This window comes from Nyctereutes procyonoides, unplaced genomic scaffold (assembly GCF_905146905.1).
Source record: "Nyctereutes procyonoides isolate TBG_1078 unplaced genomic scaffold, NYPRO_anot_genome, whole genome shotgun sequence".
Taxonomy (NCBI): domain Eukaryota; kingdom Metazoa; phylum Chordata; class Mammalia; order Carnivora; family Canidae; genus Nyctereutes; species Nyctereutes procyonoides.
In genome coordinates, this window is record NW_026575020.1 from 2,278,097 (window position 1) to 2,293,642 (window position 15,546).

General features: G+C 49.8%; 1 protein-coding gene across 8 annotated transcripts in view; it reads right to left on the bottom strand.

Annotated features, from left to right (window-relative positions):
* Positions 1-7,331: 7,331 nt before the first annotated feature.
* ATP6V0A1 (ATPase H+ transporting V0 subunit a1) overlaps positions 7,332-15,546 on the bottom strand; it is a 62,035-nt gene continuing 53,820 nt past the window's right edge. For all 8 annotated transcript variants that reach the window (XM_055329750.1, XM_055329693.1, XM_055329701.1 and 5 more), the window contains 3 exons: positions 15,043-15,160; positions 14,574-14,745; positions 7,332-8,941 (listed from right to left, as the gene is read on the bottom strand). In XM_055329750.1, the coding sequence (XP_055185725.1) occupies positions 8,848-8,941; positions 14,574-14,745; positions 15,043-15,160 (384 nt within the window). In that variant the 3' untranslated portion in view covers positions 7,332-8,847. The remainder of the gene's footprint in view (positions 8,942-14,573; positions 14,746-15,042; positions 15,161-15,546) is intronic.

Genomic DNA, 15,546 nt, shown 5'->3' on the forward strand with positions numbered 1-15,546 from the left:
GTCTCTGCCTCTCTCTCTCTCTCTCTCTCTCTCTCTCTCTCTCTCTCTCTCTCATGAATAAATAAATAAAATCTTAAAAAAAAAAAAACAAAAAAAAATAAATAAAAATAAATTGAAAGGAATCCGGACGCCTGGGTGGTTCAGTGGGTTAAGCCTCCCACTCTTGGTTTTGGCTTTGATCTCAGGGTGGTGAGATCCAGCCCCACGTCCGGCTCAGCAGGGGGTCCGCTTGAGTTTCTCTCCTTCCTCTGCCCCCCCTCCTCCAAGCCCGCTCACATGCTCTAAATAAATAAGTAAAAAATAAAATAAAATACAATAAAATAAAAAATTGAAAGGAATCCGAAGCCCACCTCCCCAGCAAACCTTACAGACAACTCACCGGTGTCTGCGCTTGGCCCTAACTCTGTTTTTCTAGGTTATGGTGCCCTCCATTCTCAGAGTGGACCCCAACTACAAAACATATTCTCTAGTCTGACCACAATGCATACCCTGGAGGAGCCCTGGACAGCCCCTCAAATAACCTGCCACCTCCTGCTCTACCTGGCCAAGAGTCGACCCCCTCCCTGCCCATCCCCCCACCCCACGGACCCAGCTGCGACCCGCTCACATTCTTCAAAACCCCTCAAAAGGCCCAATCTGACCGAAACTCGGCTGACTTCTCTTGATATCTAGTCCCTCTGCTTCCCTGGAGAATAAATAAAACTCTGGTTTGTTCCTCTACCCTTTTTGCAATCCTCCGCTGCCGCCACCCTAACAGAAATAAAGATAGTTGTGATGCTGTGAAGAAATACAAAGGTGCTTAGCCTAAGGCTTCCAAAGGAAGTGACAAAAAAAAAAAAAAAAGGAAGTGACGTTGAATATGAATTAAGTTGGGATTGACCAGGAAAAGCGAGAGGAGAGAGCATTCAAGGCAGAGAAGAAAATAAATACGGAGACCATGGAAGAGCAAAGAGAGAGCTGGGCAGAATTGAGGAACTAAAAGGTCAGGAAACTGAAGGAGAGGTGGGTCATGTGAGCCTGGACTTGCTATGGCGGGGCAGGGCCTGGTGGGCAATTAAGGGCTCTCCGTTTGATCCCTTTTTTTTTTTTTTTTAAGATTTTATTTATTTGACACAGAGAGTGAGAGAGCACACACAGAGGGAGCAGCATAGGGAGAGGGAGAAGCAGGCTCCCCGCTGAGCAGGGGCTCCATCCCAGGACCCTGGGATCTTGACCTGACTGAGCCGAAGGCAGATGCCTAATTGACTGAGCCACCCAAGTGTCCCTCTCCTTTGATCCTTAAAGGTTAGGTGCAGCCGGACAGGTGGAGCCCATATCTTCATGTTACATATTGGGAAACTGAGGGCCAGAGAAAGGAAGTGACTCAGATAAGATCAGTAACCAATAGGAGAACATGTCTAGAATTAGAACTTGGACCTCCTATTTTACAGATGAGAGTTCTTGCCACCATTCCCAAATGATGCAACTTTTCAAGCTGCCTGCCTGGGCAGGGTGGGGTTGGGTGGAGCAATGTGGTGGCATGAAGTGGTGGGCCCTTTGGGAAGACCACACTAAAAGGATTCTGGGTCCTTTTGGAGGCAGATGTAGCTTTTTCCAGATTGTTGGATCTAAGTGAAACTGCTTAGAGAAAGGGGAGGGGTCATAGGAGAGTTGCCAGTCTAGAGATTCCAGAGCCTGGACTGAAAGAGAAGTGAGAGCCCCTTGAGCTTGCTCTGCTCCTCTGCCCCCTGCCTGGCCACAGGCACAAGCTGCAGACCCCCTGCCTTGTTCTCAGCTCAGCGAGCAGCTCCTGCGGGAGGCGCAGCCCTGCTCCCAGTCAGTTCCTGGTATCAGAAAGTTCTCACCCTTTCCCAGGGACCAGCTCCAAGACTATGGGGTGGGGAGTGGGGGGGACTCACATAGCCTATAGCCCTAGGGTCTCTCTCCAATCCCCTCCAGTGCCCTGCCCCCAATTTCCCCTCCAAACACTTTGCTCTGGGTAAGACTTGTCAGAATTTCCTCCCAGAACCATTTTACCAGCATTTCTAGATCTTAGGGGACATATGGTTGGGGGCATTCAGCTGCAGGTTGTCAGGCTCGGGGTGCCAGCCTTTCCATTGGATCTGGATTCATCTAGCATGGTGTTGGTTGCTGGCAGCAGCAAAAGACTGGGACACTTTCCAGGGGATTGGTAGCACATTCAAGGCCTGAGCTCATGGATGCTGGGCAGGAGCTTCAGGAATTACTCCAGGCATGTCACACTGTCTCTTTGTTCATCTTCCCCACCAGGTTGAGAACTCTTTGAGGACAGTAGGGGGCTGGCTGAAGAAAGTAAAGGGCACCAACTGGATGAAATAGCTAGCATTTGCTTAAAAAAAAAAAAAAAAAAGAATGAGGAAGATTTGTGGTGTTGATTCAGAATGCTCTACAAACTATATACATTTATATTTCTTTTTTAAAAAGATTTATTTATTCATGAGAGAGAGAGAGGCAGAGACACAGGCAGAGGAAGAAGCAGGCTCCCTACAAGGAGCCCGATGCAGGACTCGATCCCAGACCCCGGCATCACACCCTGAGCCGTAGGCAGATGCTCAACCACTGAGCCACCCAGGCATCTCTGAATTTATATTTCTATTTAAAGATCAGTCTAGTGAGTATACAAACTCCCATTTGTGTTTAAAAAAAAAAAAAACAAAAAACTGGGCAGCCCGGGTGGAAAAAAAAAAAAAAAGGAAAGGCCATGTAAACAGTGGTTGCCTGGGGTGGGGCACTGGGGCTCACAGGGTGGGAAGAGAGCTTTTTTTTTTTAAGATTTTATTTATTTATTCATGATAGACATAGTGAGGGGCGGGGCAGAGACACAGGCAGAGGGAGAAGCAGGCTCCATGCAGGGAGCCTGACACGGGACTCGATCCTGGGTCTCCAGGATCAGGCCCTGGGCCAAAGGCAGGCACTGAACCGCTGAGCCACCCAGGGATCCCGGAAGAGGGCTTTTTAATAGGGCCTTTTGTATTGTCTGGTAATTTTACCATAACACACTTTTTCTTTTTCTTTTTTTTAAAGATTTATTTATTTATTCATGAGAGACACACAAAGAGAGAAGCAGAGACACAGGCAGAGGGAGAAGCAGGCTCCATGCAGGGAGCCCGATGTGGGACTCCATCCAGGATCCCGGGATCATACCCTGAGCTGAAGGCAGACGCTCAACCGCCAAGCCACCCAGGCGTCCCTTCTTTTGTTTTTTCACACTTTATTTTTCAATTAATGTGTGTGCAACAAGTGAGCAGGGCTCTCCTCTCTCCATCTGTCTCCTCTGTCACTCCTGGCCAGCCTGACCTTCTGCCTAAGCACCCCAGAATACCTTCAGGATCACCTAACCCTTTCTGCCGGTCTGTCCTAGCCTGCATGAGGAATGTGTGGCTCCTTTCCTGTCTCGCCACCAGGGGACAGCACACACCCAGGACATGTCTTGGGTTGGCTGGGGACCTGGGAGAGCAGGCAGGTCGTTGAGAATCTGAGATATGAGAGGAGCTCCAATGCCCCTTCCACCCAGGGCTCCTGGGGGCAGAAAGAGGTGCAGTCCTACCCAGGTCCCCCGTGAAGGACAGGACAGGGAGTGGGGACCTGAAAATGGTGATGGAACGATCTCCTATAACACCAGGTCACCCTCTCCCACATGTGTTCCCATCACTCTAGGTGGGGCATTCCCCAGACAAGAGCACAGACTCACTCAACAGAGGCCTGGGGGCCAGGGATGCCCATAAGAAGGGGATCAGAGGGATCCCTGGGTGGCGCAGCGGTTTGGCGCCTGCCTTTGGCCCAGGGCGTGATCCTGGAGACCCGGGATCGAATCCCATATCGGGCTTCCAGTGTATGGAGCCTGCTTCTCCCTCTGCCTGTGTCTCTGCCTCTCTCTCTCTCTCTCTGTGACTATCATAAATAAAAATAAAAAAATAAAAAAAAAAAAAGAAGGGGCTCAAGATACAGGGCATGTCCCTTTAAAAAAGGAGCAACAGATCCATCCTGCTCCTCACCCATTCCCCAGAGCTCCTGGGATTCCCCACACCCTCCATGGCTCAGTTCCTGGCTAGTCCATCTTTAGCTGGCTGGGCTGGAGGCAGCCCAAGGACAGTTCCGCTTAGCCAATGACCTGCCAGCCCAGGTCTTTTCCGCTGAGCAAGGGAGGAATTTCTCCCTGTGGAAGCCCTAGCTTTCCCATCTCTGCCCCCATTTTATTGATATATACTATAAAGTTTACCAATTTGAACATTCAATTTAGTGTTTTTTTTTTTTTTTAGTAAATTCAGAGTTGTGCAACTGTCGCTATAATCTAATTTTACATTTTCATCATTCCCCAAAAGAAACCCTGTACCTCTGGGTGGCTCAGCGGTTTAGTGCCTGCCTTCAGCCCAGGGCGTGATCCTGGAGTCATAGGATCAAGTCCCATGTCAGGCTCCCTGCATGGAGCTTCTCCCTCTGCCTGTGTCTCTGCCTCTCTTTCTCTCTCTGTGTCTCTCATTAATAAAAAACAAAACAAAACAAAAACAAACAAACACAAAGCCTGTACCCATTAGCAGTCACTGCCACTTTAACCCAGCCCCAGCCTCGTCCAGCAAGCAGTCCTAAGCAACAGGTCATTTGCGGTCTCTACGGATCAGCCCATTCTAGAAATTTCACATAAATGGAATCACACGTTATGTGGTCTTGCATCTGGCTTCTTAGCATGCTTTTGGGGTTCATCCATGTTGTATGTAGCATGTGTCAGTACTAGATTCCTCTTCACTGTAGAAGAATACCTATAGTATTGCCACTTTGTTCATCCATTCATCAGCTGATGGACATCTGGGTTGTTTTCTTTTGGGGGCAATGACCAATATCACTATGCACACTTCTGTACAAGTCTGTGTGCATTTTCTCCATTTTTCTTGGAAAGATATGCAGAAGTCAAATTGCTGGCTCTTATGTTAATTCTGTTTAACAATTGGAAGAACTGCCAGACTGCTTTCTGAAGGAGTTGCACCATCTTCCATCGCCTACCTGACCACAGTTCCAATTCCTTCAGATCCTTGTCCACACTTGTTAATTGTCTCTTTATTACTGCCTTTCATGGTGGGTTTGACGTTGGAGGATCCCCTTGTGGTTTTGGTTTGCTAATGATGCTAAACAGCTTTTCATGGGCTTATTACTCATTTGTATTGTTTTCTTCTTTGAAATGCCTACTCAAATCCTTTTTTTTTAAAAAAAAAAAAAGATTTTATTTATTTATTCATGAGAGACACACAGAGAAAGAGGCAGAGACACAGGCAGAGGGAGAAGCAGGCTCCATGCAAGAAGCCTGATGTGGGACTCCTGCCCTGGACTAAAGGCAGCCAAATGCAGATGCTCAACTGCTGAGTCACCCAGGCGTCCCCTTTAATTTTTTTTAATTAAAAAATTTATTCTTTTTACCTTTTATTTTTTTTTTAAGATTTAATTTTTTAGTAATCTCTTTACCCAACATAAAGGCCCAAATCCACAACCTCAAGATCAGAAGTCTCACACTCTATTGACTGAGCCAGTCAGGTACCCCTAATTTTACATTTTAAATTAAGGTATTTATTTATGTAATTATGACTGAATTTAAAAAGTTCTTTATTTTTTTAAAAAAAGTTCTTTATTTTTAAAATGTATTCATGAGAGACAGAGACACAGGCAGAGGGAGAAGCAGGCTCCACACAAGGAGCCTATTGTGTGACTTGATCCTGAGATTCCAGGATCACACCCTGAGCTGAAGGCAGACGCTCAACTGCCGAGCCACCCAGGGATCCCTACAAGTTCTTCATATATTTTATATATATACACACACACACACACACACACACGTATCTGCAGTTTCTCCCAGTGTGAGGGTTGTCTGGAGTCTGTCCTTTAAGTACAAAACCTTGTAAGTCTAAAGCCCTTATCTTTTTTTTTTTTTTGAGATTTATTTTATTTTACAGAGAGAGAGTACCTGTGCATACACAGTGTGTGTGGGGGCAGACAAAGAGGAAGAGAGGAAGAAGCAGACTCTGTGTTGAGCACAGAGCCCAATGCAGGGCTTGATCTCACAACCCTGAGATCACGACCTAAACCAAAATCAAGAGCCAGACACTCAGGCACCCCTAAGGCCCTTTTTTTTTTTTAAAAAAAAAAAAAAAAAAAAAGATTGATTGATTGATTTGGAGAGAGAGGTGGGGAGGAGCAGAGGATAAGGGAGAGAAACTCAAGCTGACTCTGCACGGAGTGCTGAGCCTGATGTGAGGCTTAATCTCAGGATCTTTGAGATCAGGACCCGAGCTGAAACCAGCGGTCAAGATGCTTAACCCACTGTGCCACCCATGCATCCCTCTTTATCTTTGTATTGCTTTGCTTTTGGTGTTTTATCTAAAAATCACCTAACCCAAGTTCATGAAGATATTCTCCTATAACTTCCCCTAGGAGGTTTAGTTTTTAACTTTTACATTTAGGTCTATAACCCACTTTGAGTTAATTTTTATATAGTATGGGGGCTGCAGTCCCAAATTTGTTCTTTTGCATGTGGATACACAGTTTGGCAATCAGCACCTGAAAGCTCTTCTTTCCACACTGAAATTGTCTCAGCTCACCCACCTCAAGTCCGCCCTGGACGGTTTGTGTGTGGGGCCAGGTGGGGGGATGCACCGAGGGCCTATTTCAGGGCAGGAGAGGGCTTGAGCAGAAGGAACATGAAACAGGGTGTTCCTGGCCCTCCTCACCCTTCTCCGAGCAGCTGCTCACATTCCTGTGTAGCCCGTCCTGTCCCGGAGGCCCCAGGAGGAAAGGAGAGGGAGGGCACTAAGAAAGAATGTGGGTGCCTTACATGGCAGTCAGGGCAGAGACGGCGCCTTCCCTGCCCACCTGCCCGCTGGCTCTTCAGCTGCCTGCCTCCGTCAGCACCTCACATTCTCCCACTGCCCGGAGGAACCCCACACAGAGCCTTGGCTCACACCAAGGCCAAGGGCATTGGGGCTCAAAACAGCCAGGCTACTGAGTCCTGGAAAGCACACTTGGAGAAGAGGGAGAGCAAGGTGGGCAGATGCCCAGGCTCCTCTTCCCCTACTCTCTGGGTAGGTGTGTGGGAAAGGAAGAGGAGGAGGGGTCCCCAGCCCCCACCCCCCACCCCCCACTGGAGGCAGTATCCCGAAACTGCTGGGCTTGAGGGAGGGGAAGGGCCTGGGAAACCTGAGAGGTGACAATTTCACAAACTGCCTGGCCTGCAGCTGTGGCTTCCGATCGCAGGACAACAGACATGCTGGAGGAAGGGCAGGGGCGGGCAACACAGGGGCCGCGGGCACAGGAATAGGCAGCCTCCAGGGTAGAGTCAAACACACTTTATTCAGCACAGGAATGTGTGAACAGGAGGGCCTTGGGCAGGGTTCCTGACAGAGAGCTTTGCTTCAAACCCTGCTGTAAACAGAGCAAAGGTCATCATATAAACCACTGGGCCCAGAGGGGAGGGGGCTCTGCACAAGGTGGGGGGAGGGGCAGGTCACACTGGCCAGCACACAGTGAGGCTGGGGCTGGTGGCTCATGCCCAGGAAGAGTTGTGAGCAGCTCTAACTCACTCAGAGAAACCAGACTGGGAACAGGGCAGTGGCCTGGCCAATTCAGGGGATTACCTCAACCACTGAGGACCACAGGGTTCAATTTAGCTGAAGCAGCCAGGGCTGCTGTACCAGCACATGATTAAAAGGCCCCAAGAGCCATAGCCCAGCATGGGGGGGACAGGAGTGGTGGCCCTTCAGGGATGGCTCACCATCAGTCCACGGGGCAGGGCTGTGCAGCTCTCATAATCATGTACACTAACCCTTGGTGGTTGCCTCCAATCTGCAAACTGTAAATGGCACCAACCTTCCCTGCCCAGGATCCCACTCCCTGGACTTGGGGCCCTAACAGAAGTGGGAAGGGGCACTGGAGGGCAGAGCCAGGCAGGTTTGCAGGCAGAACTGCCCTTGATGACTGTGGGCCTGCCCTCAAGACTCATGATTATGGGTAGTGAAAGGTCTTGGGGTCTGCACCAGGAAAGAGCAACAGTTTGAACCCTCTGCCCAGAGGGAATACTTGTGGCAGAGCCCATAGCATGGCCTGAGAAGCATCCAACCACAGAGGCAGCCAGGACCTACGTCTGGGTCACTCCCTGCCAGGCTGTTATGCTGGGTACACATGGGGGCAGGGGGGAGGGGGTGGTCTGTGAGGGATGAGGAGAGGGTGCAGGTTAGGGAGGTGGTATTGGGGACCTTGGGACCCTTGGGAGTGACAGGGAGAAGCCATGTATGATGGCACAGTGGGGTCCAGCTGAATTCCTGATTAACAACTGCTCTGAAAACCAGAGGGGATGGGCAGAGGACAGAAATACCAGGAGCCACCCTTGGTAATCCAAGAGTGAGGTGTGTTGAAGAGCGCCCCTATCCCAAACAAGTAACTAGAGTGGCAGGAAGAGTCTGGTCGTGGATAGCAAAGGTGCTCCTTCCGTGGGCTTTGGGCTCAAAGGTAAAATGCACAAATGTGCTCACCACCAGGGGAGAGAAGGGGCTGTCTCTGGATGGACAGAGGCTGGGAGGGCAAGGCCGGTGCCCAGTGGGTGTGACTGACAACGAGAGCCCAGCTTCTCTCTAGAAAATCACTACACTACACATGAAATTGGCGGTGGCGGGGGACCCAGGGAGGATGGATCTATCTAAATGACTTGCAGGCGGCTGGGGGAGGGCCGGCAGGGATGACACAAATGCTCCGATACCCAGGGATCACAACCAACAGGCAAGGGGAGCACAGATAACCACTGTGGAGGGCCTTGGGGACAACAGCCTGCTGGCACACAGTCCCAGGAGGGGCTCACTCGTCAAACTTCCCTTCCCGAATGTGCTCGAAGGAGAAGGGTAGGAACTTGAAACCGGTTCCACTGTAGAATTTATTCTGGAACTCGACCCTAGGGAAAGGAGAAAGGAAAAAGGAAAGTCATCACTCCACAGAATCCTTTTGGGATTTCATGGTTGGGCTAGCAAGATGCTCTAACCCTCCTCCCTGAGGCCTTCCTTCCTAGCTGAGCTTGGGAGAGCAGCCTGCCTCTGCCACCCACCCTTGCCCACCCAGCCAAGGCCTTGGTCTACTTCCCACAGTGCACACAAGCCCTGCTTCTGAAGCCCGAGCCTGCCCTGGTCAAGGCAAGAGGGCCACCTACCTCCACAGGGCCTACTTCCACACGGGTTTGTCCTCAGTTCCTGCTCCTTCCTGCCGAGCAAAGTGTTTATGCAAAACTCTTTGTCTAGCCATGTGCAAAAAAGTGTGATTGGTTTGAGTCTCTAATGGCAACGGAGAGAATAAATAGCGGGCTCCTGGCAGGGGCTCATGGGAGAGCTCTTAGGGAAGCCCCTGGGCGGCAGTGAGCTTAGCGCCAACGATTCTGGCAAGCACCCTTGTTTTCTAGTTTGTTTCTTTTCTTGAAGGAGGAAGGAGAAGGGAGGGTTGCAAGTAAAGGCTGGATGCTTTGGGGAGGAAATTCGCAGGAAATGGGGGCAGGGGCGGATCAGGAGGGGAAGTCTTTTCCAAGTAATGGCAAAAATATTCTCCAACTACAAAAACATCTGAGAATGAATTCTTCTCTCAGGGGCTGAAAGGAAAAGCAGAGCTTCACCTCCCTTCCCAGGCAGCTCAGCATCCATCCCTGATGGTCTCCCTGGGGTCCTTTCAAACTCTGAGGGGCAGGAAGATCGCACTCTGGGAAGCAGAGCCAGGCTGTAGGCTACGCGTCCCTCAGCATACTCCCTGGATGGCTGCCCAGCAACCAAATCACCACCAAATATGGGCAGAAAAATGCATGATTCAGAGGATAAAAAAGCCAAGGAGATCTGCCCTGAGGAATAGTTTCCACTCAGCATTGTGTCACCCTGGGGTCACCAGAACCCCTGCAAGGACGGGCAGAGCTGGGGGCTGGGGCAGGCTTCAGGCAATGGTTCTTGCGCAGGGCAGGGCTTCATCCTGCCTCCACGCCAAGAGGCCTGCATACTGAAAGGCTGTCTGCCTTGGGGGGCTGTCCGTGGTGACACTCAGAGGGCCTCAGAGGCCCCATCAGCCCTTGGTGTGCTGGCTGAGGACACTGCAGGGCTGCCAGCTCCACCCCCTCCGGAGGAGAGGTGAACAGGATTTTCTGCATGGGTGGAAGAACAGGCAGCCTTCTCCTCCCAGCCCCACATTCCAGGGGCTGGGCCAAGGTCTCCAAGGCTCCCAGACTCCCTGGGCCAAGGGAAAAAGAGGACCTGGGGGAGGGGGCTTCAAACTGCAGTCACAGGATTCCTGGCAAGAGCAATTTCAAACTGGGGTCTGAACTTGTCCCCATATCCCAGTACCCTGAGAAGTCCTAGAAGCTACAGCTTTTCTAGCCTCCGTTGGGGGAATTAGGTGACGAAGGGGTAAGCTGTTGTTTATCACCCACTGCTATGGGTCCAAATGCTTCATGCTGAGTAGGTCATCTGCATGTGGCAAGGCCATTTCTGAACAACTGAAAGGAGATGGACGCACTCCATTTGCCTTCAACAACATGTAGCAAGGTCATGGGCAAGTCACCTTAGGGTCTACGAGGGGGCCAGAACTCGACTCCCTGGTTGGCTAACCACAATTCGAATTCTTTACTGGACAAATGGAGTAGAAGCTTCAGAAGTTTTCAGATGCCCATGGGATCACCATCCTTCTCTTAGCATTCCTCTGCATGCCTCATCTGCCCATGGGGCCCAGGGGTTAGAAAGAGTACACCTGTCTGGGGTGCAAGTGCATAAATTCTGCCGCATGAGGAGATGGGTGGTCCCTCTGACACAGGGCCTGATACTGCCTTACCGTCAACCACTGCTTGCAGTTAGAGACAGAGTGGCCAGGACCACAGACACCTTGGGCATCCCAGGGTCAGCCTGACTTTATCTCCCTTCTCAACCTCCCAGAACAAAGCTGGAAAGCAATCTCCCTGTTGGGCTCCCCACCCTCGGCTCCCTCCCAACCAGGGAAATGTGTGCTTCCTGAGAAAGTACAAACATGAAGTTCTTTGCACCAGGGCCCAGAAGGCACTGCTGGCCACCTTGCAAGTTCCTCTTGTTTTAGGAGCCTGCTAACACCCCTCAGGGGTCCAGCCATGCCCCAAGACACTGAAATGCACCTCTAAAATAACAGTTGTGAGGAAGGCCTCAGGAAGTTGGATGAGTTTCTCTGACACCCCGTCCCTTCCAGGTGTAGTACCTCGTAAAGGCCACCCAGTGACTCAGAAGGATAAGTAGGAGTCCCCAGAGTGCTCACTCCTGCTATGTAACAGGAAACCTTGTTTCCTTGAGTGAGGGAAGGGGAAAGGAGTCCTGGGTCTCTTCCCTTTCCTGGCAAGTGTGTGAGTGAAAAGAATCAGTTTTAGAAAGATGACTCTGGGCCGAACTGCTTCTCTGGCCCTTTCTGCCACTCTCTGAGCAGTCCAGGGCCTGGAACACACATCTGTTTGATGGCCCACATGTCAGGATAACGATGGCAGCCAGGAACTATACTTCAGGTGTTCTTAACTTTTGGGCCAGCTGTTCTTCCAGCCATCCCATCCTGCTGTGGAGCTACTACATTCCTTACAACAATTTGGTCCCTACCTTTTTTTTGTTCTTCAACCAATGTGTGAGTGCCTGAATGTGCACATCAACACGTATGTGGAATCTGCTAGGTAAGAAGGGATTTGGTTCCTGAAAGTGGGCTGGCGGGACAACAGTCTTTTTACCACTAAAGTCAGTTTGGTGTCCACAAACTGACACATCCTATCCCTGCTTTTGGCTTTTGTGAGGAATAAAAGACAGCTAATTACAGTAAGCAAAAACAGAGGCATATAACACAGAAGGAGACAGAATTAGCAGGTTGGGACAATAACCTGTTTACTCTTGTTTTCAATATATCACCTACCTCCTCAGGACCCTACATGAATTTCAGACTGATGGTTTGTGTTTGTCACCAAAGCAGATGATGTTGTTTTTGTCCCTGCCAAAGACCTCCAGAACTTTTATAATGGGTTAGCCTTTGCATCAGGATTAGGAAACCCCAGATGACAGCCAGGGGTAAAGTGACAGGCATGAAGACGGCCAGACTGGACCCCAGGAAAAATAGCAATATCCTGCAGAGGCAGAGACACAGGCAGAGGGAAAAGCAGGCTCCATGCAGGGAGCCCGATGTGGGACTCGATCCAAGGACTCCAGGATCATGCCCCAGGCCAAAGGCAGGCACTAAACCGCTGAGCCACCCAGGGATCCCACACCCCCTTTCAGTAAAGGTGACGCTCCAAATGTGCCTATAACAATGGGGATAGCCGGCCTTGGGTTTTTTTCTTCTCTGTGATACTTCCACTATCCAAACAAATCAATGCACAAATTTGTTTCATGAGCCCCTTCCTTGAATGTGCCTCCCCTGGGGATCTCCCCTCTTGTAACAGGCTACTGGCAGTTTCTTTACAAGGGACCATGGCCAAGATGCCTGCCCCACAGGGCAGCCCACTTTTAAGTGGGGCAGCTCCAATCTGTACTTGAACACCAGCTTATGATGCATCGGGGCACAGCGACAGGCACTTGGTATGTGCATTATTTTGTATTTATCACGGCAACCAATGTTATGTAGATACCATCTTCTCTTTATGTGAGAGAAAGTGAGGTTCAGAGAGGTAAGTGCTCTCCCCAGGGTCACCCAGCCCGTGCCAGCAGAGGTGGAGTTTGCACACGGGTGGGCCTAATTCTGAAGCCCACTCTCTTGTCACTCATTAGGTCCTTGGGCTCATTCATGGGACATGGGAAGACACCTTCACTTGAAGGCCACAGGTAAGCCTGAGGAAGAAATAATCCTTCTGGCAACAAAACATGGCCTCCCAAGCTGCCTCTGCTCACTCTGGAGATTGGGCCCAGGCGACCTTCCTCATACTATGGTGTGCCAGGCTCACCGCTCTGACAGTTCTGACCCAGCACCGGGATTGCTCCTTAGCCCACCCAGGGAGGAGGCAACAGGCTCCCCATTTGGGTTAGAATTCAGGTGGGGTAGTAACTGGCCCTTCAAGCCCAGGGCTCAAGAGACAGAGAAGTGACGATGAAAGGAAGGAAGAAACAGTGAGTCACCACAGGCTGGTTACACAGACATTCCCTCATACCGAGTGGCTGAGGAAGTGTGCTGGAGAGAGTATGCTGATAAGCTGAGAACAGGGTAGTGTGCCAGTAGTCTGAGCCGTACAGCACTCCTAACCTCCTAGCTGGACAGTAAATAAACAACAGCTGGGTGGGGAGGAGGGCGGCAAGGAGGAGGAAAGCCAGCCAGAGGACGGATTATTTTAAAGGAGCTTTTGAGGGAAGAGTAAGTCCCAGCTATGCCCCGCCCTTACATGCTTCACGTTCCCCTCTATCATTTAGAACAGCAAACAGAAATCTTTGAGGAGGCTCAGCACAACCAAGTTGAGAGGAAAATCAAAGATAACGGGAATGGGGAAGAGGATCCTTGGGTTTAGGTTTAGAAAACGGATATAAAATATATATATATATATATATATATATATATATATACACATATATAAAAAGAAAACGGATATAATAAGACATTCCATACACTCTCTGATTTTGAGATCATTAGCACCATCTCATCTAGGGGATCCTAAGGTAGGGTCAGTGAGTTTGTGACCCTTAAAACAGGTAAAACTGTTGGAGGTTGTGTTTCTCTAGGGGAGGGTTGAGAGCTTCTCACTGGGGTGTGAGACCCAAAAAGAGGAGAATCACAACATAAAGGAAGAAGTGGAGACTCAAAAGAGGGAGGGCTTGAAATAGGGAAGCCAGATAAAGTACAGGATGTCTAGTTTTTAGTATGAATATGTCCCATGTACATTTGGGACATATTTACACTAAAAAAAAAATTCATTGTTTATCTGAAATTCAAATTTAACTGGATGTCCTATAATTTTATTTGCTAAATCTGGCAACCCTACCTTGAGGTCACATGATCACTGCCTGGACCAGACTCCACCTCTCCCACTCCCTGGGATTGAGCTCTCTCCAGGCAGAGCCATTAAAAGCCACAAACTACATTAAAGAAAACAAACAAATCCAAACCTGCCCTCCTGAAGAAGCTGCCAGGGGTCCTACCCAAAGACTCTGGCACAATAACAGAAAAGGGGGACAAAACTGGAGTACAGTGTGCTCTAGCATCTTCCTGGGCTACAAATTTATTCGAGTTGCTTCCATCGCTCCCAAGAAAGGAGAGAACTTATGCCAGAGTAAAAAAAAAAAAAAAAAAACCCAAACAAAGCAATGACTTCAGCAGGTCTTTTAAGTCACAACAAAGAGCAGTAAAGAGTGCTAAAGGCAGCGAGAGGGAATCTGACAACACCCACTGGAGAATTCTCTCTTGTGGGCTCTGAAAAGTTAGCTGTGCTTTTCTGTGGACATTTCTTGATGCTCACTTCTAACACAGGTCCTTGGCCACAATGATGGGAATGAAAGCAGACACTTCCTAGGGTCTCTGGATTCTGTATGAGAGGAAAGCTGCCCTCCATGCAGCTAAGGACACATCCCCGGTCTCCAACTCACCAGTGTAAACGCAGTGCATGGAGGAAAGCTGAGAGGCCCTCCATGATCAGGAGGATGGCCACAGTCAGGGTGGCAAAGGCGGCAAAAATGAAGAATAGTGCCAAACCTCCTGCCAAGCTCTTCACGCTGAGGCCGATGTGGATCACCATGGTCCAAAGCACCTCAGACAACTCTAGGGAATGCAGAGACAGGACATCTGGTTCAGTTTGGCAAAAGGTGCTGTGGACCTTCCATTTTGCTCTGCCATCCCTCACTGAAGTGTTCACTGCACCCTGGCTTCCTACAACCGTAGTGCATAGCTATGGCAAAAGCGCTGATCCTCCCATTTGGACATCTTTCTCCCAGGAGTCAGAAGTCTGAATAATTCCAGAACCTTTATGTTATTTCCACTCTATATAAGCCCCACATCTGAGAAAGTGCCCAGAGAAGGGGAAAACCATACTTTTCAACTTGAGAGACACAGACTCACGTGCATGAGCGAGGCTGAGGGCCCAGAGCCGCAGGTAGGAGGCAGTATTGGAGATGCAGCCCAGGCAGTACTCGATGGTGTGGATGGCCTGGTGGACCATAGTGTCCCCAAAGTCAAACTGTCATGGGAGAAAACCAAGAAGATATAAGGCTGGGAGGGAATATGTAGATTGTTCTATGGCCCCATGGTGCTCTGAGCCTGGGCCTGAGCGCCAGCACCAACAGCTACATGGGCCAGAAACCCCCAGCGTTGAACTCGGGTGGTGATTTCACCTATGCTATCCCCAGGAATCCTGCCTGGCTTAGCCCCCAACTGGGACACTCCATTTCCCTTAATACACTATATTTTAATGACCTCCAGCCTGAGATTCTTTCAGACACATTTGTTGATTCCCCCTGCTAGGCTGTAAGCTCAAGAATAGAATATATGGCAAGTGAAAAGCACTCAGAGAAACAGACTGTCTGGACCTGGGGCTCTTAGGGCCCTTGCTGCTGGGCCTGCCCC